Source organism: Oryctolagus cuniculus, chromosome 8 (assembly GCF_964237555.1).
Source record: "Oryctolagus cuniculus chromosome 8, mOryCun1.1, whole genome shotgun sequence".
Lineage (NCBI taxonomy): Eukaryota > Metazoa > Chordata > Mammalia > Lagomorpha > Leporidae > Oryctolagus > Oryctolagus cuniculus.
Window position 1 is genome coordinate 14,263,781 of NC_091439.1, and position 23,604 is coordinate 14,287,384.

Genomic DNA, 23,604 nt, shown 5'->3' on the forward strand with positions numbered 1-23,604 from the left:
TACATGTACCGTGAAGTAGCAGAGCTGTTCTGTCCTTGGTTGTGAGAAACTTGAGGCTTCAGCTTGCCGTTTTGTGGGGCCTTGACGTTCTCCAGATTGTCCTTGAAGGGTTATCATAAATTGATTTCAGCCCATCAAAACTATTTTAGATGCTGTTCTGAAAATTATCCTAGTCACTCTTCATTTCTCTCTCACTCTGTCTTTTTTCAAGATTTATTTATTTATTTATATTTATTTAAAAGGTAGAGTTTTATATATATAAATATGTAATATAATATATATTTAAACCACTGTAATAACAATTGTGGCAGTGACATAATACTCTTATTATTATTAATTCATTCATCAGGTTGTAAGTTCATGTGGGTTTTGGTGGTGGTGGTTCAACCTCTTCTCTAGTACCTGCAGTGCTCCCTGACACATAAACAAGGTGGTTTAGAGTTTGAGAGTGTGAGCTCTTGAATCAGGCTACTTAGGTGCAGATTTTGAGTTTGTCATTTGATTATGACCTTGGGTATGATGTTTAAGCTCTGTGTGCATTATTTTCTTTATCTGTGAAGTAGATATAGTAAGGTATCAGTATCACAGTTTAAAGATTGAATGATATGTCATTTGGAAAATTTCCTGGCAAATAGGAAGTATGAAATAAGTTTTTTTTTTTTTTTTTTTTTTTTTTTTTTTTTTTTTTTTTGACAGAGTGGATAGTGAGAGAGAGACAGAGAGAAAGGTCTTCCTTTTGCCGTTGGTTCACCCTCCAATGGCCGCCACTGCTGGCACGCTGTGGCCTGTGCACTGCGCTGATCCAAAGGCAGGAGCCAGGTGCTTCTCCTGGTCTCCCATGGGGTGCAGAGCCCAAGCACCTGGGCCATCCTCCACTGCCTTCCCAGGCCACAGCAGAGAGCTGGCCTGGAAGAGGGGCAACCGGGACAAAATCCGGCGCCCCGACCCGGACTAGAACCCAGTGTGCTGGCGCCGCTAGGTGGAGGATTAGCCTATTGAGCCATGGCGCCTGCCTGTTTTGTTGTTGTTAGCAGCCCTCTACAAATATTTATTGAGTGTACATTGAAGGTCTAATCTGTACAAAGCACTTTGCTGTGTCATCCATATAATTAAATCCTTAGTATAACACTATAGGGTGGGTATATATACACAAATATATCATTAAATTCTTAATATAACTCTATGAGGTAGATACCATTAACATCCACATTTTAGGGGGGAAGAAATTAAAGCAGAGATTAAATAACTTACCATAGGGTCAGGCAGCCATTACAGTGTAGCACACTAAGTCTTTACTTGGGATGCCACATTCCGTATCCTGGCTCCCAGCTTTGGCCTGGCCTTGTCCCGGCTGTAGTGGGCATTGGGGATAATCTAGGGATTGAAGATTGATCTGTGTGTGTATGTGTGTCTGTCTTTCCCTCTCTCTGTCATTCTGCCTTTGAAATAAATAGATTTTTTAAAGAAATACCTTAACCTAGGGGCCGGCATTGCGGTATAATGGATAAAGCCATCGTGTGTGACTCCTGCTTCCCACATGGGCAACAGTTCGTACCCCGGCAGCTCCACTCCATGCTAATGGCCTGGGAAAAGCAGTGGAAGATGGCTCAAGTACTTGGGCCTCTGCCACCCATAAGGGAGACTTGGACGAAGCTCTTGGTTCCTGGCTTTGGCCTGGCCCAGCCCTAGCTGTTGAGGACATCTGGGAAGTGAATGAGCGGATGGAATCAATCTCTCTCTCTCTCCCTCCCTCCCTCCCCCCTTCTCCCTCTCCCTCTCCCTCTCCCTCTGCTTCTCCCTCTCTCTGGCTCTCTCTGTCTTTCCATCTTTCTCTGTAACTCTTTCAAATAATTAAATAAATCCTTAAAAAAATAAAACTTAACCTAGATCACAGAGTTCATAAGTGGTATGCAGAATGTGGAAATGGTCTGACTTCAAAACCCATGCATGCTTCCAACTTGGCTTTCACAGAGACCCTCTCTGTTTTTTTTGTAATTTTTTGTTTATTTTTAGAGATTTATTTATTTCTTTTAAAGGTAGAAATACAGAGAAAGAAGGAGAGAGACAGATCTTCCATCTGCTGCTTCACACCCCATATGACCTCAATGGCCAGGACTAGGCCACACTGAAGCCAGGAGCCCAGAGCTTCTTCCAGGTCTCCCATGTGGGTGCAGGGGCCCAAGGACTTGGGCCATCTTCTTACTGCTTTCCCAGGTGCATTAGCAGGGAGCTGAATTGGAAGAAGAGCAGCAGGACTTGAACTGGCGCTCATATGGGATACTGGCACTGCAGACAGAGGCTTAACCTACTGTGCCACACTGCCAGACCCTCTCTCTAGTCTTTACTGCCCAAGCAAATCATAGAACATTCCTTAAATTTACTGGATAGATTGCATCAAACTTTTACCCATTCAAGTACAATTGCCCTGCTTCCTAGATCGGGAATGTATTTGTCAAGGGCAGAAGCATTAGCATATAATAGTGCTATGTACATAGTTTATGATCACTGACTACATGACTAAATAGATATTATCTTTGTTTCTTACAAGCTCCTCGTGAAGGACTATTACTGGTATCCTCATCAAGTAAAAAGTGGAAATTAATACTGGATAATGATTATATTTCCTTATAAATGCTATATATTTTTTAAAAAGATTTTATTTATTTACTTGAAAGGCAGAGTTAGAGAGAGAGGAAAAGAAAGTGAAAGAGAGGTCTTTTAACTGCTGGTTAACTCCCCAAATGGCCATAATGGCTGGGGTTGGACCAGACCGAAGCCAGGAGCCAGGAGTTTCTTCCAAATCTCCCATGTAGGTGCAGGGACCCAAGAACTTGGGCCATTCTCCCCTCCTTTCCCAGGTGCATTAGCAGGGAGCTGGATTAGAAGTAGAGCAGCGGGGACTTGAACCAGTGCACATATGGGATGCTAGCACTGCAGGTGGCAGCTTAACCCACTGCACCACAGCACCAGCCCCCCATATATTCTGTATTAATTGCCTCTGTTGTGAAGATCCTGCAGGCCATTTCAAAACTGATAAAATCTTAAGGATGGAAATAATGACATGATGAAAATAATCTCTTCTGAACTTGAAGGGTTTTCTTTATCCTTTTAGCCTGAGAGTTAAGAATACTGACTTATTGAAATAGCCAGTATAGTGTACATCTTTGCTTCCTTCTCTCTCCTTAAACATGGTGTAGTATGTATCCATTCACCAAACTTAGAAGATACCCAAGATCCTTGCTTTCATGGAGGAGGGGACAGACATAAATAAGTAAACAAAATAATTACAGATAGCGATAACATCTGGCATTTGGTGGTTCCCAAGGAGGGAGTTGGTGGTGGTTGGGCAGTGGACATCAGTACTAGGTGTACAGCTGGGGCCATATTAGGGATTGCTTTGCAAAAAGGTGCGTGCACACATCTTGCAAAAAGAGCACGTGCACACACACACGTTCCTTATGTTTCATTAGTACTTGATTTTAACCATCTCGTGCTTGGAGGCAACATATGGCTTTTACTTTGTTATTTAGCCACCTAGGTTCAAAGAGACTGTCAACAATAATGTGCTTCCCATGGCAGAAGTAATATAGCGCCAAGCCCTTTTCACAGGCGCTGTATTTCTTCTGTCTTCCTTTCTGCTTCCCAAGATGAAATAGGACCAAGAATCAAAGAAGCAATAGTTTTTCTCTATACCTGTAAAACATTAGCTTTTCGTCATTGGGGATGATGCAAGCAGGAAAACCAAATGCAAGAAAACAGAGATGAAGACAAAGAGGACAATTTCTGATTGTAATAGCTGGTTTCTGTTTCACATCACTGAGCAAGATGAGAAAGTTTTGCAGGGTTTTATAGAAACAGCTTCCATAGTGCTAAAGGATGACCTCACCCTCTATGCCCTTGCCAGGTGCTTAGCCTCTCTCTGAAAACACAGGTTGACTTTCGACATGAAACAAGCCAGAAGTAGGGGATGACATTCTCAGGTGACAGTTGTGGTCTATTGCCTGTAATCAGCACCTCTTAACCCGCAAACCTGCCCATGCTTTTTTTTTTCAGGCTGTTGAAGCTCAAATCCGGAGTTTTGGACAGACGCCCTCTCAGCTCCTCATAGAGCCCCACCCTCCCCGAGGTTCTGCCATGCAAGCCGTAAGTGCTCCCCACACTCTCCTCATGTCTTGCCTGTCTGTCAGGCCGTGCTTAATATTCCTAACAGTTTTCCATTGTGTGTGATTCTCTGCCACATCTGGGCCTGTTCTTGCGCAATGTTTGTTAACCAGCTAACAGCCAGCAAATGTTACTACACTCACCCTCAGAGTCTTTGAGAAGTCTTTGCTCCAGTGCTCTGGTACTTTTTCAGTTCAGACTTCGTGTTGTGGAATTAAAGGGCCATGCTTGTCATGTGCCCTCACTGTAGGATAAAGGACTCCATACATAGGGTTGATAAGTTTTTGGGAGTGATCCTTTGTGTTTCTAAATGAGTTTCACTATTATGTTTATTTGTTACATACAATGAGGTTTTCCAATTTTGAATCTTTTTTAAGATTGATTTATTTATTTGAAAGGCCAAGTTACAGAGAAAGGGAGAGACAGAGAGAGAATGAGATCTTCCATCTACTGGTTCACTCCCTAAATGGGTGAAATGGCTGGGGCTGAACCAGGCTGAAGCCAGGAACCAGGAACTCTGTATCAGTGTCTCATGTAGCTGGCAGGGGCCCAAGCACTTGAGCCATCTTCCACTGGCCTCCCAAGCCATTAACAGTGAGCTGAATCAGAAGTGGTGTGGCTGGGACATGAACTGGCACTTATAGTAGATGCTGGCATCGCAGGAGGTAGCTTAACCCACTGAGCCACACCAGTGGACCTTCAATTTTTGATTTTTAGAACTAATTCTGACATGTAGGATTTGTTATTGAAGCTGAGAGATCTTGAAGGTAAACACAGGGATGGTTGGGTATACCGAACTTGGTGGCTTAAAGCAATGAGTGCTTTAATTTCTCACGATGGGCATTTCTTCTGCTCCTTTCACTGTGACTCATTCTTACCCTGCTGGGCTGAGATGACTGGTTCCTCTTTCCCTCTGGTCTTTCATACTCAGGCAAATGAGACCAAGCCCACTCCTACCGTTAGAAAAGCATCCTGGCCGGCGCTGCGGCTCACTAGGCTAATCCTCCACCTTGCGGCACCAGCACACCGGGTTCTAGTCCCGGTCGGGGCGCCGGATTCTGTCCCGGTTGCCCCTCTTCCAGGCCAGCTCTCTGCTGTGGCCAGGGAGTGCAGTGGAGGATGGCCCAAGGGCTTGGGCCCTGCACCCCATGGGAGACCAGGGTATGTACCTGGCTCCTGTCATCGGATCAGCGCGGTGCACCGGCCGCAGCGCGCCAGCCGCAATGGCCATTGGGGGGGGGGTGTGTGAACCAACGGCAAAGGAAGACCTTTCTCTCTGTCTCTCTCTCACTGTCCACTCTGCCTGTCAAAAAATAAATAAATAAATAAATAAATAAATAAATAAATAAAAAGCATCCTAAGAGAATGAAGACACAGGCAGTAAGACTTCTACTAGCTTTTGAACTCACACATCATTTTTGCCACATTCTCTTGGTTGAAACAATTCAAAAGGCTGTCCAGAATCAAAGATAGGAAAATAGACTTGAACTACCAAATAATGCGGCTGTTCTGCCTTGACTGTTCCTGGAATTTCAGGGGCAGGCATTCTTCAATGAGGAAGGGAAACCTTGATACAGTAACAGATTAAATTACCTGATAAAATTTATTATTCTGAAGAAAAGACTATAGATGTTTGCTCTTGAAGTGTCCCTCGTAAATAGGCAGCTAATTACTTTTATAAATTAAGAATGCACAGTGTAAAATCTGTTTCTGTAAATATAATGGACAACTTAAGATAAATTCAAATTGCATGTGTGGCTTGAAGATGGCAGAGCCTGGACAGGAGTGGGGAAGGGTGACTGGCAGCCTAGCAGGCAGGAGATGGAAATGAGGCCCTGCCTACCTCTGGGCTGTATTGATTTTTTCCTTTTTCTCCCCACCTCGCTGCCTTCTCTGTATCTTTTTCCCTTTTGCCGTCTCTATCATCTTCTTTCTTCTTCCAAGGTTTACCCCCTTCTTTCTCCTGCAATGCAAATTGGCCATCAGAAAAAAAAATATCAGACATTAAAAATATTTTTTGCATCACCATGTCCCCTAAATATTTTTAAGCCATTGGAATCAGATTTAGAGGAACACAAAGGGTGGCTTCAGTGGGCAGAGCACACGGCACAAAGTGAGCACTTAGCAAGCACAATGGAGGATAATGCCATGAAAATCGCAGGGATGATTCATGTTTGGGCTTTGGAATTAGTTTTAGTAATAGCTTGTCAGGGAGACTCAGGCTGTTTGGTGCTGGCTAATGGAAGCACCTCTACCGCTCTGACGACTTTCGGCCCGGGTCACTGCACAGCCGTGGCTACTGGGGCAGCGCATGAGTTCCCACTGCCAAGCCTGCCTCCATGGCAAAAGATGATTGGCTCTTGGCTGCACATCAGCTTCACGTCCCCAGGGTGGGCAGGCTGGGAAGGCACAAGCTCGTAGGAGGAGGGGACACCATCTCCCACCTCACCTATATCCTCTGAAGTGAATACCCGAACTCCTCTTCAAACTGGTATTAATCCTGGTTTTCCTCTTATACGTACATGAGTGGGAAAGAAAGGCAAATTACAAAGAAACCAGAGTGGTTAGCAAGCATACACTGGGAAAAGGAATGAAATTTGCCTGGCACTTTGCTACTCCTGTCTGCTTTTTTTTTTTTTTTTTTTTTTTTTCTGACAGGCAGAGTGGACAGTGAGAGAGAGAGACAGAGAGAAAGGTCTTCCTTTGCCGTTGGTTCACCCTCCAATGGCCGCTGCGGCTGGCCCGCTGCAGCCGGTGCACCGCGCCAATCCGATGGCAGGAGCCAGGTACTTATCCTGGTCTCCCATGGGGTGCAGGGCCCAAGCACCTGGGCCATCCTCCACTGCACTCCCTGGCCACAGCAGAGAGCTGGCCTGGAAGAGGGGCAACCGGGACAGAATCCGGCACCCCAACCGGGACTAGAACCCGGTGTGCTGGCGCTGCAAGGCGGAGGATTAGCCTAGTGAGCCGCGGCGCTGGCTCCTGTCTGCTTTTGACTTGGCTCGTGGAGGTAGTCAGGATGCGAAGAAGAGTTTTCTTATCCCTATTTGAGCAGTTGCTCTGCTCTCCACAGCAGGGGAGCCCAAGAGGGTAAGACAGTCCTTTTCTTATTTCTAGTGCTCTTCATTCATCCTTATCAGCCAAGAGTGTGAAGGCGCTCCCAAGAGAGTTCTCTGCGGTGCGCCTGCCTCAGGAGCTGTAGTCCTGTGGGATGTGTGGGCGCAGGGTGGTGGGCGGTCCTGAGGTGGTGGCTGTGGCTGCCTGTGGGAAGCTGCTGTCCTCGCTATGTGGCTGCGTTGACCCACGAGAGTCGCTGTGTAAACAAGATATTCTTCTTACACATTCGATATTCTTGTGGGTGTGTTTTTTAAGGGCATAAACATTGGAATTTTTCAGTTGGAGTCATTATATTTATACTGTGAGCTGTTAAGCTCAAAAATATGTATGAACTTTCTTTCAGTGAGACTTTATGATTACGTTATACTGTGATTTTTTTTCCCTCAAAATTTATATTGACTTTAGTAAATATTATTTTAAAACTACATAATTGAAAAATAAGGCTTGGTACTCCAAAGTGATGGTCACTTCCTCTTTTCAGGATTTCTTTAAAACTAGTTGACAAGATATTCTGTTTGTGTTGTTCCATGTTTCTCATTTTAAACCTAATTTCTCGGATTTCCTTAAAAACCATATGAAAGGTCCTTTGTATGACAAAAATGACTAAGATAAGAGTTCTTAAAAACCAAAAGCCCACATGCTTATTAATTGTTTTTACTAACATTCAGATGAGCTCCCCCTTCAGCCATCAATGCACCTCACCACACACACACACACACACACACACACACGAATATAGCAGAAATTAAAGCCACCTCGTGCTGCGTTCAGTGCACGAGCCATAATATGCACCAGGTGTAGTAATTAGCAGGCACACGAAGGCTGCCTATTTGTCTGGTTTTGCTGCTGTTGCTGTATCCCCCTGTGTTTTCACACCATCAGATAGTTGGATTTAATTGAGGCCACATCAGATGAGGCATTACTGACACCTTTAATTGAATGAGCATCCAGGGAGGATTAACTCATAATATTGATTGGCTTTTAGCCACTTGCTCAGAAGGGTGTCTGGATAGCTTATTAGTTGCCTTTATTTACACCTTTATGCAAAGAGTGCAAATAGGAATTCTTAGTGCAATATGTTTTTCTAAGTACTCTTAATAACTTTTTTAAAAGGACTGATAATAAAAATGCAAATGTATTTAATTTTTTATTAGCCGTTCTGAATAAATATGTGTTAAATATATGTGCCTACACATTTACATATACCTGGTGTTTTGAAATATGGCTGTAGGAAGGCAGCCAGAAGCATTTCATCACAGTGTTTCAGTTCTGAATGATACTAATCAGCTATTAGAAAATAGACATGGTAGGAGAGAATTGTTGAAAATGTGCAGTGCAATTACTGCATGATAGCATACCACCGCAAAATATAAATAAAGCCAATAAATCAGCCTTGTGTTATATATGTCGTGGATTATGACACAGGGGTTGTAGGAATGCTCCGAATCCTTGGTAGTCTTCAAGATTTATTTTGTTGTTGGTTATTAGAACAAACAGTGTTTCATTTAACGTTTTCAATTACTTTCTGCTTCTCAAAGGAGAAATCAAAAAAATGTTGAGCTTTAGTGTTTTTTTTGGTTTTGGTTTTGTTTTTTTGTTTTTTTTTTTTTAACCAAGAAACAGGAAGGGCAACTAGGTATTTCTCTTTATCCCTGCCTACAGCAGGACGCAGTTACATCTGCATTACAATACAGTGCCTATGATTTGGCGCACCATACAAATATGTTGATTTTACAATTACATTTAATTATGCATTGCTTTGAAACACCTTTATAATTAAGTGTGTATATTACCTTCATAAATTATGTCTCTATTACAATATTTGCATGGCATCTGACTATTGTTTATAAATACATTTTTTGATTATCCCTTTATTTAGTTGTCAAAATCTTCATGCTAACTCATGACTACTTTTGATCATCTCTGGAATTACCTTTGCTTGCTTTTATGCCTACTGACTATTTTGTTCCTTCCTTTTTATTTCTCTAAAAAATCATTATGTGGCACATAATAACAACTGCAGTGGTTTAATGCGATCTCCAATACTTTTCCTATTTAGAAATGAAATCAAATCATTATTTTAGTTATTCATGGTACTGGGGAGAAAAAGGGGGCTAATGAAATTTATAGATTTTTGAAGTGTTTCTGTTAATGTATTCTATTTCAATCTAAAAAATTTTCAAATAATGATGTATGTGGAAAACAAGCAAATCATAATTGCTGTTTCTGCAAGCTTTTCTGCTCTCTGTGCTTTTACTAGCAACCTGTGTTAACATGATTTTCTTCTTCTTTTCCTGTACCCTCTCTTTCTTGTCTTTCTTTGTCTTTTCCTTCTTGTATATTTGGGTCTTGTCATGCCCACTCAACAGTATCTCCTCCTGCAGAGTCCACTGATGTTCACAGACCAAGCCCAGCAGGATGTTATCATGGTCCTAAAGTTTCCCTCCAACTCCCCTGTCACTCATGTGGCAGCCAACACCCAGCCGGGTTTGGCAACCCCTGCTGTGATCACAGTCACTGCTAATAGGCTATTTGCCGTGAACAAGTGGCACAACCTTCCTGGTAAGTAAAGAAATATCATTATAAGGCATAGTAACCGCTGTACCCTGTATAAAGATACTGCAATAGCCAATTAGATACAGTCCATCTCAACCGGCAAGCTTTTAATTTAATCAATATGTTGAATTCTTCGAGACATATAGTACAATGATAAAAGATAATGTATACTTTGGCATCTGGTGGTTTGTTTTTATCCTTGGAGATAAATATTGTCTCTAATATAATATTTTAATATAATGATATTATATATATGATATATAGAGTCTATATGTTTATCAGATGTTCCTCTTTTTTCACTCACTCATCTACTCAATAAACACACACACTTGAAATTATCTCTTACATGCAAGAAACCTTGTCTTTTTCTGAATGGCATAGTAGCATTTGTTGTAAATGATGGAAAAACAGAACCCTTAAATTGCACAGCCAAAATACTACATACTCATAAGTACCTTTTATTATTTCCATTACGTGTGGAATGGTCATGCTTAACTGAAATCACCATTAGAATCATAAGCCATCCAAGTTGGAAGAGATCTTAGAGTTTATGTCCTCCAACCTTGTGATTGAGCCTTGAGGACGCTGAGCGCACAGACCCGCCTCATCCAGGATCTCCTGTGGCCAGTCAGTGGCAGAGTTTGAACCCAAGCTTTCTGACTCAGATTTTATGACCATCCCTCTGTGATTTATTGCTTTTCATTAGAACAGGAATGTTGAGACCAGGATTTAGCACTATTCCTTTTGGCAACTAGTTAGAATTTTTTTTTTAAAGAAGAAGAAAAATCTCTTAAAAGTCTTTCCTGGATATTATGGGGTTCTTCCCAAGTTACTATTTTAGATAGGAAATTTTGAAAGATATATTTTAATAGTCTGTTAACTAAAGTGTACATAAAACACTCTCATTAGAATTCCTGAAATAGTTACAAAAATACAAATTCTTTAAAATGTATTTATTTGAAAGGCAGAGCAACACAGAGAGAGACAAATCTTGCATCTGCTGATTCACTCCCCAAATGCCCACAAGAGCGAGATCTGGCCCAGGCTGAAACCAGGAGTCAGGAACTCCATCCTAGCCTCCCACATGGCTGGCATGGGCCCGAGTACTTGGGCCATAATCTGCTGCCTTCCCAGTTGTGTTAGCTGGAGCTAGATCAGGAGCAGAGTAGCTGGGACTCGACCAGCACGCTGATAAGGGATGCTAGGCTCAACTGCTTAACCTGCTTTGCTACAATCCTAGCCCCTGAAATACAAATTCAATGCAGATGGTTTAGAATGGAACAAAATTGATATTCAAACAAAACTCTGGAATACTGACTAAGCATAATAAGGTACCTCTCACAAAGAATCTGTGGTTGGTATCAGAATTGAGTAAATATGGGGCTGGCACTATGGCATAGAAGGTTAAGCCTCCGCCTGCAGTGCCGGTATCCCAAATGGGCACTGGTTCAAGTCCTGAATGCCCCACTTCTGATCCAACTCCCTGCTGATGTGCCTGGGAAAGCAGCAGAAGACGGCTCAAGTACTTAGGCCCCTGCCATCCATATGGGAGACCCAGAAGAAGCTCCTGGCTCCTTGCTTTTGCCTGTCCAGCCCTGGCATTTGTGGCCATTTGGGGAGTAAACCAGTGGATGGAAACTCTCTCTCTTTCCTTTTCTCTTTCTTTTTTTTTTTTTTTTTTTTTATTTTTGACAGGCAGAGTGGACAGTGAGAGAGAGAGACAGAGAGAGAAAGGTCTTCCTTTGCCGTTGGTTCACCCTCCAATGGCCGCTGCTGCAGCCGGCGCACCGCGCTGATCCGATGGCAGGAGCCAGGATCCAGGTGCTTTTCCTGGTCTCCCATGGGGTGCAGGGCCCAACTCCTGGGCCATCCTCCACTGCACTCCCTGGCCATAGCAGAGAGCTGGCCTGGAAGAGGGGCAACCGGGACAGAATCCGGCGCCCCGACCGGGACTAGAACCCGGTGTGCCGGCGCCGCAAGGTGGAGGATTAGCCTATTGAGCCACGGCGCCGGCCATCCTTTTCTCTTTCTGTATCTCTGCCTTTCAAATAAATGAATAAATATTTTTTAAAAAAAGAATTGAGTAAATATAGCCATTTTCCTGGCATCTAGGAATGAAAGAATAGAAAGAAAAGCCAGTATTTGATTAGAAAATAGGTTTCAGAAAAAGTGAAGATGCTAAAAGTGTGGTAGGTATTTAATATCTCTTGTTAGTGCTTTTGTGATGTTTTCTTGAAGTACACATATTTTGCAGAGGTAAATACATATGCAAATGACATTTATATTTTGGAACTAATGATTATAATTTAAGAAATGTGATGTCTGGTTTCTCTAGATGAGGTTTCTGCTCTTTGGAAGAAAAACATGCCGGTGGTATGTTCTGTCAGATACACTTCAGGGGGTCACCTATTCCAAGTGCATTAACCTTCCAGCTTTGCAAATGCCCCCACGTGTGTGATGTCATGGCCACTACAAATGATGCTTATCCTGGGTGGCAGTTTGTGGGCATCCTGAGAACTTGTTCACTTTAAACAGTGGCCGCATTTGAGAGGACAGAGAAAGCTTTATCTTTGGTTTCTAGGAAAGAGCTAGCTCAGCAGGAACCAAAGGCATTTGGAGCACTAAGCTCCTTGACATCTCGCTTTCGAGCAGCCCATGTCTCTGACTGAAAAACTTGCTTCCCTTAGTACACGGTAGCTAAGTGTCCTCTTTCCTGTTTTCTGTAATACATAAAGTGAGTTAAGGGTAGAATCCTTCCATTAGAGTACCACTTAAGGAGTATCCCACTGTGTGCAGCCCAGGCTTGCCTTTCTGTGAGATAAGAGCATGGGCACGGCATAGTTCTGCAGCTTCCTTGCCCATCATTCTCCCCAGGGAGGCATCATAGTGTCTATGTCTGTGTCACTGGTGCTGTTTGTATCCTCCTTCCTAGACAACCCACTCGACAGTAGGGCACTGCACACTTCATTGGCAAATACAAAGCATGGTAACACATGGGGACACACCACAAGCAGCGGCTGTTCTACAGTGTGATCTCCGATCCCGAGCTCCACCTACACCTACACTCGGCGTCCATTCTGTGGATTCTGTGCCTCATTCCATGTGTGTTTACTCAAGTCCATTCTTGTACCATGTCTTCTGCCATCTTCACCTGTCAGCATGTCCTGATTTAAAAACAAACATCAAAAATGCCAGTTTTTCTTTAGAAAACCTCAAATATATTTTATACTAACTTTTTTTTTTAAGATTTACTTATTTATTTGAAAGGCAGAATTACAGAGAGGCAGAGGCAGAGAGACAGAGGCCTTCCATCTGCTGGTTCACTCCCCAAATGGCCGCAATGGTGGGAGCTATGCCAATCCGAAGCCAGGGGCCGGGAGCTTCTTCTGCATCTCCCATGTGGGCACTGGGCCCCAAGGACTTGGGCCATCTTCTACTGCTTTCCCAGGCCATAGCAGAGAGCTGGATCAGAAGTGTGCTCCACTTTTTAAAAAAATTTAGGTTCTTTTCTGAGGAGTTATGATTTCCATAGCTCATTCATGAGACAGCTGGTCCCTGTCGTTACTTTGAATCCTGATTTAGAAAAGAAATGGTCTAGGGGCCGGCGCTGTGGCATAGTGGGTAAAGCCATCACCTGCAGTGCCAGCATCCCATATAGGCACTGATTCTAATCCCAGCAGCTCCACTTCCTATCCAGCTCTCTGCCATGGCCTGGGAAAGCAGTAGAAGATGGCCCAGGTCCTTGGGCCCCTGCACCCATGCGGGAAGACCTGGAGAAAGTTACTGGCTCCTGACTTTGAATCGGTGCAGCTCCAGCTGTTGCAGCCAGTTGGGGAGATGGAAGAAAGACTCTGTCTGCCTTGCCTTCTCTCGCTGTGTAGCTCTGACTTTCAAATAAATAAAAATAAAATAAATCTTTAAAAGAAAGAGAAAAGAAATGGTCTGTATCCTCCTTTCTTATTGAAGAGAACTTAAAGAACCTCTAAAATATCAAATAACAGCAGCTAATATTTGTAAAGCATTTTATAGTTTCTGAGTTCTGTTTTAATCATTTCTTCTTGATTAAAGCAGTCCCTTCAACAGCTTGAGGTTGTAGGATCTGTATTTAGTTTGAACCATATGAAATTGCCTTTTCAAGTATTCAAAATGGTCAGGTATTGGCAATTTCATATAGTTCAATCTAACCTATTTTACAGATCAGGAAAGAACACAGAGATACATGACTTGTTCAAGGGAGGTCAAAGAGGCAGTCGGTGGCAAAACTGGGATTGAGGTGTCACCAGACCTCCTTAAACTCCTTCCACGACAGTATGGCTTTAATATTTCTATGATCGCATATTCCCAGGGTATTAGTGTTGATTGACAGTGCTCTTACTAGAAGTAAATAAATGGCACTGCTGGGGAGACCTGAGGCTACAGAGCACCACCCTGATCATTCCCTGTAAGCATCTGAAATTTGTCTGTAGAAGTTAGATACCTGCACTCAAAAAAATTGAAAAAGAGTCATTGTGGCTTCCTTTCTTCAGCGAATTTAGTGTGATACATACTCAACTGTAACTTCTAGTGCCAGTATTGTGCTTAGGTATTGGTATTAACAGTTTTCCAGATATCCTTGAAAACTTGATATTTACTCACTAGAAAATTATAATACATTTAAAAATAATGTAATGAACTTACTGAAATATACTCCTTTAAAAAAAAAAAAGTTTTTAATTGAGAGGCAGAGATACAGAGAAGACGGAGTTCCCATCTGGTGGTTCACTCCCCAAATATCCACAGTGGCTTGGGTCAGACCAAGGCTGAAGCCAGGAATTTAATCCAAGTGTCCTTCTTGGGTAGCAGGAACACAGCATCACCACTGCCCCCCAGGGTCTGTGTTAGCTAGAGCCAGGAACTGGAGTGTGGCATCAAGCCCAGATACTCCGATGTGTGATGAGAGCGTCTCAGCCAGATTATTAAGAGCCAGGCTAAGGGCCCATGCCTGAGATGTACCTCATTGGCATTTTCAGCTCCTCAAGTACATTTGAAAGGATTATCTAAAATCCAACAGTATTTAGTAGAGCCCTAACACCAGTCAAGCAGTAATGTAAGTGCATTGTGAGTCCATAAAAGGCAGACATTGACAAGGGTGAGTGGCTGAGTCATTTGGGGAAAATAGTTTAGAAAAGTACCTGGAATTTAACTATCAGAACTATGAAGCTGAAAAGATCATCCATTCCAAACCCTTCATTTGGGTATTATGACTTTCCTAAGGTTGCTTGGCTTGCTAATGGCAGCTCCTAATTCTTAATACCCTTCTTCTCCAAAGATCTACCTTTTATAGGGAAACAACCTGCAAAACCTCTTTCCAATGACAAAACAAGTATGCCTGAGTCATTAAAACCATTGTGAGAACTGAAAAACTATTTTTAGTCTAGATTGATTTTTGTACCTCATTTGCTTCTCAGAGTATTTTTAAATTGAAACCATGGAAATATTAAATATTAATAAAACTTTTTTAAAAACCCTCAATCCAATATTTAAGAAAATATTTCAGCCAAATGCATTTAACTAAAACATTTATCTGCAGATAGCTTTATTTTTATTCCAACTTTCAATTGATTGATTTTAAGTGATGGATGAAACATTAAATGTTCCCTGACTTAGAGCTTTCCCTTTCTCCATCATAAATTGACGTTTTTGTGGATTCTTTGTGCTGCAGCATTCAAAACTGCCTTTTTAAGAAGTAACGAAAAAATGGTATTTGCTACAGTCAGCAGATGGTTGTCACATTTTGTTTTCAGCACGCTTTACCACTTAATTTTGTTTTGTTGCAGCATTGGAGGTTGCCAGTCAAGCATCTGCTCTAGCTTATGGCCCAGGACTGGAGCCACTGCTGATGGCACATGTTCAGAACAGCACTAATCTAAAATAAATGTTTAATAAGCAAGCCATAAAAGCACCTGGATTTTTGTTCTTTATATTTCACAGAACTGCATGAGTGATTTGGAGGTTGGAAACAATTCTACATAAGGTTTGACTTATGCATTTTTGTGTAGTTTAGTATATGAAAAATAATGCTTTTTTTTTTATCTTTTGTGAATTCCAGCTCATCAAGGTGCTGTACAAGACCAGCCATACCAGCTGCCAGTGGAAATCGATCCTCTCATAGGTCTGTCACTTCCTTCTCTCTTTGCGATTCATTAAGCTCTGTATGGTGGCCCTGAAGTGTAGATTACAGTTGTTTTTCACTTGCTGGTTGCTGGGAATGGAATTTTCCTGATAAACCATTTGCATGCAAATTGGAATGCAATGAGCTGTGGCTATGCTGGTATTTCATCAACTCCCCCTCGTTGGTTTGCCTAATTTGAACAGGCCTAGGACGCGTGTCATTGAAAATTAATATGGATGCTGTAATAATGTGTGATTGAGAATGCGCATGAAGCACTGTCAGGATAATATTGGATCTTTTCATCACTCAGACTTGTTGATGAGCAGGAGCGAGGCACGTTATGATGAATTGGTGCACTGGTAATGTGATGGAGCTCCTTTGCTAGGGAAATTTTCATAATAGCAGTGGGGTTCTTAGCAGCACTGTGTTGTGAAAAATAAAACTGTAGTGCCAGGGTTTCATCATTAAAGGAGATCAATCCTTTCTTCCTGGACCCTCTGTTCCATCGGAGGGGATTAATGTGCGATTGCAGAGCAGCTTCCAAGTTGAAATATATTGCCCAGCCAATGGTGGTGTTAAGATATTTGTATTCATTTTCCTAGGGTCCTACAGCCCAATAAATTGCCATTGGAGGTTAAATTTGTTGAGTGGGAAAAAAAAAATAGGGAGGAGAGGAGGAAGAGCCATCCGAATGGAATGAGCATGTGCAGCAGATGACTTAGAATATTTAATTGCTCAAGTGCTTTCTGAGTAGGGTGGTTGGACTCTCTAGTTTAGCCTTTCTCATTGTTATGTGTGAGGATTTCAGATGTGGCATCACTTAGAATGTTAAGCTTTGATATGGAAGCTGCTGTTTAGTAACTTTTAGAATAAAAAAATTTCATTGCTTAGCTGTGGGGATAGGATACCAGCATGGATATTTGGCTTTTTTGTCAGATTTCTATGTCATAAATAATTTACTGGAAATTTTTTTGAAGATTTATTTATTTGTTTGAAAGTAAGAGTTACAGAGAGAGAGAGAAAATATCTTCCATGTTCTGGTTCACTCCCCAGATGACTGCAATGGCCAGGATTGGGCCAGGCCAAAGACAGGAGCCAGGAGCTTCCTCCAGGTCTCCAAGTGGATGGCAGGGGCCCAGACACTTGGGCCATCTTCTGCTGCTTTCCCAGGCCATTTGCAGGGGGCTGGATTGGAAATGGTACAACTGGGACATGAACCTGCACCCATATGGGATGCCGGTGTTGGAGGCAGAGGCTTTAGCCACTATATGACAAGGCTGGTCTAAATTTGCTGGAATTTTAAAGTTTTTAAAGAAAGCATATAAATGAACAGATTTATTGTTCTAAAATATGGTATATTCCCTATGCTTTTAGCTTTTTGTCTAAAATCTTTTGTCTCAGTGGAGAGCTAAATGGCTATCATTTGCAAACAGGCTATCCCTGATGAACCTTACGCTCAAAACCAATTCATTTCTGTCTCTCCCTCTTTCCCTGTAAATCTTTCAAATAAATAAATCTTTTAAAAAATAAGTTAATCTACTTCTTAAATCTAAGCAGAAATCTAGGTAGTAATTATCTATAGGAAGGATAAATACTACTCTGTTCCTACTTTTTTTTTTTTTTTTTCTTTGAATAGTTGTCATTTACCACCTAGGAAAAAAAATTAAATGCTCACTTAGATAGTTCTAAAAGTCAGGAAAACAGTAAATCCAAGTTGCTACATCATTTAAAGCATTATTTCTGAATTATACATTTATTATGTGCTTTAAAACTTGACAATGAATATCCTATAGAGTCAAATAATTTCAGCAGTCATAACCCCTGAGACCAAGCAGGTGTAAAATTTTTTCAATAAAAGGCCAGATAGTAAATAATTTAGGCTATGTGGGGCTTAACATCTCAGACACAACTACTTAACTCTGCTGTCGCAGCACAAAAGCTACCACAGACAATATATAAACAAAGAAACCTAGCTGTGTTCCAATAAAACTTTATGTATAAAACCAGGCATGGAACAGACTTGGCCTGCAGGCCATAGTTTACCATCTCTGCTGTAAATCTCTGTTTATCAGATTGTTTGCAACTTTACCCTGAAATAATTACACACAACCATGTACCTTTTCATGTATCTTTAAACTGACATCTAAAAATTTTCATCACAAGTTTAAATATATAATTCCTGGCATAGTGGAAGAAAATTTCAGTATGCCAAATGAAATCTAAATATCAGAGTGAACTGATACTCAACATTTTCTGTTTTTTTTTTTTTTTAATGCATTAAAAAGCCATTAGCAGTTAGAAATTCATTGTATTCCTTTGGAGATTATTCATTTCTATTTATTTGAGAGGCAGAGAGAATGAGCGAACTTCCATGAACTGGTTCATTTCCCAAATGCCCCCAACAACCGGGACTGGGTAAGGGCTGGGCCAGTGCTGGAGCCAAGAGCTGGGAGTGAAGTCCAGGTCTCCCAGTGGATGAGTGTATGAGCCCAGTTACTGGAGCTATCATCACTCGCCACCAGGATCTGCATTAGCACAAGGTTGGATAGTTAGGAGCAAAGCTGTGCATCAAGCATAGGCAATCTGATGTGGGACAAGGGTATATCTTAGCTCTTACACTAAATGTCCACCCCTAAGGCATTCCCTTTTTCATCTTGATTTTATATTTTTATTCTGCTTCACCCACAGAACATTATCTTCACTTTTAAAATTGATTACCTGTTACAGTTTCCGTTAATGTATGAAAAATTAAACATGTGTAAATATAAATTTAAAATTTTCAGTGACCATAAGGCCTGGCTTTCTGAAAATTTCATCTGCATTGGAGTGATCATTGCAAATATTCATGTAGACTTATAATTATATGAAAATAAAATTTAGTAAACAATAAACATACAAAATGAACATGTATTGTAATTACAGCTTTTTCAGCATGGATGTGAGTCCTCCCTACAGTTAGCTCCTATAGTCATGGATGAGCAATATTTATTACAGGGCAAGATAGGATTGGTCACAAAATCTATCCTGATGGGTTTTTTTTGCTCCTATAGATGGAAGGTCTGAGGAATGTTACATAAGAAAATAGTTGGAAAAGGAGCCTGTTTCTGAGTCAGGTGGCAAAATTCCTACAGTTATCATTATGGCCTATTATTAAATTATCTATCACCTTACACTCCATTATTGAAACTTATTTTAAATAATCTATCAATCCTCATTCCATTTTAGTGAAAGCAGTGAATTGGAAACCACCTGATTGCGGCATTCATTTTCCAGTATCACATCAGTTTTTTGAACTGTCCCTTTATTTAATTCTCAAAGAGATTTTTTTTTTTAATGCCCTGAGCAAAATGCCATAGGAAGTAAGATTTTACATGGAAGGGAACCAGGCCTTTATTTTATCTAGTGCTAAAAGGGCATGCTAAAGGGGAGGTAAGAAAGAAAAATTCACAGGAGAGTTCTCAGGCAAATCAATTTCAGGAAAGAGAATATATGAAAGTTGAGAAACTAGAAATTGATTCCCTTAAAGCCATCTGTGCCTGGGTATCTCTTGGGAAGTCTTCTACTCCTTGGGGTATGCCTGCCCCAGTTTGAAGACTGTTTATCTAGACAAATATACCTAATTTTCATCAAATAAAAATACTTTCAATACTGAATCTCAAGAGGTTTACTAGAATAAACTATGAGAGAAATGGACAGGCTGTTCTGAGATAAGTAGATAGATCCATAGATACAGAGATAGATGTATGGTGGGGGAAGACTTTGCACTATTAAATTACAAGTAAGCACTTGCTTAGAAAATTGTTTATCTGCATGCATCAACCGTTACTCATGGGTACTCTGTGGTTACTCAGTTCATGTCCAAATCTGTCAAGGTCCTCCCAAGAGATCACTCCCCCCCAAATATGACCAGTGAAAGTGTATATCATAGCAGCAAAAGACATATAAACACCGACAGAAGTAAGCATTTTTAAAATCCCCATGTAGAGCGAAGCACTGCAGTAACCAGTGTGGAGAGTACCACATACCTTCTTTTAATTGCTAGGTTTTTTAGGGTTAAAAATAAAGTTGTCTCACACAGCTGCATTACTAAGAGACTGTCTGTGGCAAACTGTGACACCCAGAAAAGCAAGGTGCACTTCCTTCCATCTGACTTTTTGAGGCTTTTTTTTTTTTTTTTTTTTTTTTTGACAGGCAGAGTGGACAGTGAGAGAGACAGAGAGAAAGGTCTTCCTTTGCCGTTGGTTCACCCTCCAATGGCTGCCGCGGCCGGCGCACTGCGCCATCCTCCACTGCACTCCCTGGCCACAGCAGAGAGCTGGCCTGGAAGAGGGGCAACCGGGACAGAATCCGGTGCCCCGACTGGGACTAGAACCCGGTGTGCCGGCGCTGCAAGGCGGAGGATTAGCCTAGTGAGCCACGGCGCCGGCCTGAGGCTTCTTTTAAACTACCCATACTTAGTTGTTATGTACACGAATAGACATTTTTCTGTTTTTGAATTTTAGCAATAAAATATTTGTAGGGTATTCCCCCAAAAATGGAAAATTATGGTAAAAGAGCTTAATAATTAAATGCAGAAATTGGTTTTGTGTGTTCTGATTTCTGGTACCATCAGGTTTCTTTGGGCGGTATTATTTATACTAGGAATTTGATGAGAAAATAATCCCTGAATCACTGAAAACAAAGCTTTCTATTTGTTGCCCTCAGAATTCCAAAAAAGCCATCCCAATGAAAAAACCCCGATTTAAAAATGGCACACTTGATAGTGTGCCTCTGAAGTGTTCTTAGTGTGCCCACGTGCTTGGTGTCACTCCACGTCTGACCTTGTGCCTTGTGACAAACCTCATCTCGGGTGCGAGGTAGCACCTTGGAAACACACTGCCAGGCTGTCTTGTTTTATTGCTTAAGTAAGGAGTAAGAAAGTGGCAATCTGCTGTGCTTTGACTTTTTCAATTACGAGAATCTTTAATAAACAGTCATTCTACCCCTTCCCTTCACGCGAGTGCAGCTGTAAACGGGGGAAATGGGAGTTCCCTTCTAGTCAAATTAAAGACCCGTTAAAGCCAAAGTGGTACAGGATGCTACAGTATTTCACATCTATGACATTTAAATCCTAACATCTCTTTCTTGTGACAAAATGTTAAAGGTAATAGATTGTCACAACATGAATCCATTCTCATGACAATAGATGTAATGAGATTGTCAGAGACACAAACCTCACTGTGAACGCAGTCTGGATGGTAATCTAGTTTGGTGCTGCCCCAAGAGCTAGGGAGCACGTTCTGTGAATTGTATGCTGTTTTAACATTGTGCTATGGTGTTATTTCTTTCCTCTAAGCAAAAATGTTTTACTGAGAGGCAGAAGTTGAGCATTCGTCTAGCAATCAGTTCTGCTTTGCTGTTTGATCGTCCAAGTATTATTATACTCAAAATTAAAGATCAAGTATCCTTACCTTGCAGTGTGTCGCCCTTCCTCCCTCGCCCCCAACTCCCGATAGACAGACTGCCAGAATTGTTTGCCCACGTGTGCTTAGTAGTTTTCTCTTCCTCTGTTTTCACAGCCACCAGTACGGGAATGCACAGGAGGCAAATCACTGACCTGTTGGACCAAAGTATTCAGGTCCATTCCCAGTGCTTTGTCGTCACTTCAGACAACCGCTACATTCTCGTCGGCGGCTTCTGGGATAAGAGTTTCCGAGTCTACTCTACAGACACAGGTACTTGAGATTTTCTTCACCTGGAGCTCAAGTTTACTACCAAGTAGCACTGAGAGGCTTATGGTGCTTTCTCAGCTTCTTCCTTCCAGAAATTGTAGACTTGTAAAGCTTGTAAAATAGAGGAAGAAGACACTCTGTGGCCTTTTCAAGTAATGATCCACAGTATACCTAGTCCAATGTTGTTAGCTTCAGCATGTTTTTAAGAGAGGGTTTTTTATAGTATGTTTGTCTCCCAAGCTCATGCTTACAGAATAATTGATTTTGAAGGCAAATCCTGGCATGCAGATACTGGGCACATGTGTATATGCATAATCTTATGGCAAGTACACATACATATGGGTTTGTTTTTCCTTTTGTATTATTTTAAGGATTTTCTTTTCCTTATTGGGAGGACTCCCTCATTAAGTTTATTTCTTGCGACTAGTTATCTGGCCTCTTCCTAATTCTGCATATGCTGTCGTTGAGAGCTACACCACCATGAAGAAAAGTAGCTGACTACTGATTTTGTATGTGACAGAAGCTCTTGTTAGAATGTGGAAGTTTACATGTTCATTTGCATACATCTCTCTAAGGGACAACCCTTGCTTAACTCAGTGCTATGGGAGGAGATCCATTCTAGTCAAGGTTTACACATTTTTGTGTATAGGAAATAGAGAAACATGAAGGAACTTAATGGAGTGTCTATATCGCACCGTGATGTGCCACACAGCAACACTTCAGTCAGCGATGGACTGCATGTCCTGTGGGGGTCCCCTAAGATTGTATGGTTTGTGTCAGGACACGGGGTGATGCTCCTGCCTCGATGACGTCACCAAACAGCACATTTGTCAGGACATTATTCCTGTCACTCAGCTGCACGTGGCTACTTTAGAAATTGGTGCAGAATGAAACAAACTAGTTAGTACTTAGACTCGAGAATCTAAAGGAATTGAAATTATATTTGGATATATTAGAACTTACTGATCCTTACTGTTGAAGAAGATGTTTCAGCTGAGACAAGGATCTACATATGTCTGTTAAATGTTGAGGGAATGTGAAATTCTTTTCAATCGAGACTTCTAGTTAATCAAATACTTTATAATAAATCATCTTTCAGTCTTATTAATAATCTCCATGCTCCTGCCTTATTAAGTATAGTATATTTTTGAACAAATATTTATTGATTATTCAAGAAGTTTGTCCTGAGTGTATTTTTATGACAGTATTGTAATGTAGCTATGAGAGAGTAGGGGAAACAAGTTCAATATTAACTGCAGAAATAAACCCTAGCAATGGTTTTTAGGCATTAATCTCTTTACTTTTTGTTTTGTGGAACTGATAATCTTGTATTTTACATTTTTATTCTGTATTTCCGGAAAGATCATTGAGGCTTTCTAATTAATTGGGTGTTTATTAGTTGTGTAAGTCTTTGAGGTGCATTACTGTTAAACTAAACTCCTCTAACAGTCTCTAAATATGCAGTGAGGATTGATAATGTTTCCTAAAATAAATGTATAGCAATGAGGAATTTTCTCTGCAAATCACATTCAAATTTTAGTTTTTTTCTATTCTGATAATGATAACTTTAGCAAATTAAACCTCAAATTCTGCTCTCTTTTTTGCACAAATTTCAGGTTAAATCTGTTACATCCTCTCACAAGAGTTTCTTAATTAATCTTTTAGGTTACATACTGATTTTTTCACACTTTTTTTAAAGGTATTTCTCACTTGACGTAGAAAAATTCATTCTTTTTGGCTTACAGTTCCGCTAGTGCTAACAGTGCAGGGCTGGGGCACCAGCGCCAGGTCAAGGTGCACAGCGGTTGTCTTGCCAGCTTCCCAGAGCTGTCTGCTGGAAGCCAAGTCCTTCCCCCATCCCAGCCTCCTGGTCACCACGCATCTACCCCTCATCTCTAGTCTGGTGTT

The 23,604-nt window shown here is 41.3% G+C and overlaps 1 protein-coding gene across 6 annotated transcripts in view; it reads left to right on the top strand.

The window, feature by feature from the left end:
- Nucleotides 1-23,604, top strand: part of LRBA (LPS responsive beige-like anchor protein) — a 747,733-nt gene that overhangs the window by 684,754 nt on the left and 39,375 nt on the right. For 4 of the 6 annotated variants that reach the window (XM_051819347.2, XM_051819345.2, XM_051819346.2 and 1 more), the window contains exons 49-52: nt 4,054-4,143; nt 9,648-9,840; nt 15,923-15,985; nt 21,544-21,699. In XM_051819347.2, coding sequence (XP_051675307.2) covers nt 4,054-4,143; nt 9,648-9,840; nt 15,923-15,985; nt 21,544-21,699 — 502 coding nt within the window. The remainder of the gene's footprint in view (nt 1-4,053; nt 4,144-9,647; nt 9,841-15,922; nt 15,986-21,543; nt 21,700-23,604) is intronic. The other 2 variants (XM_051819348.2, XM_070047448.1) reach the window with 1 other exon arrangement.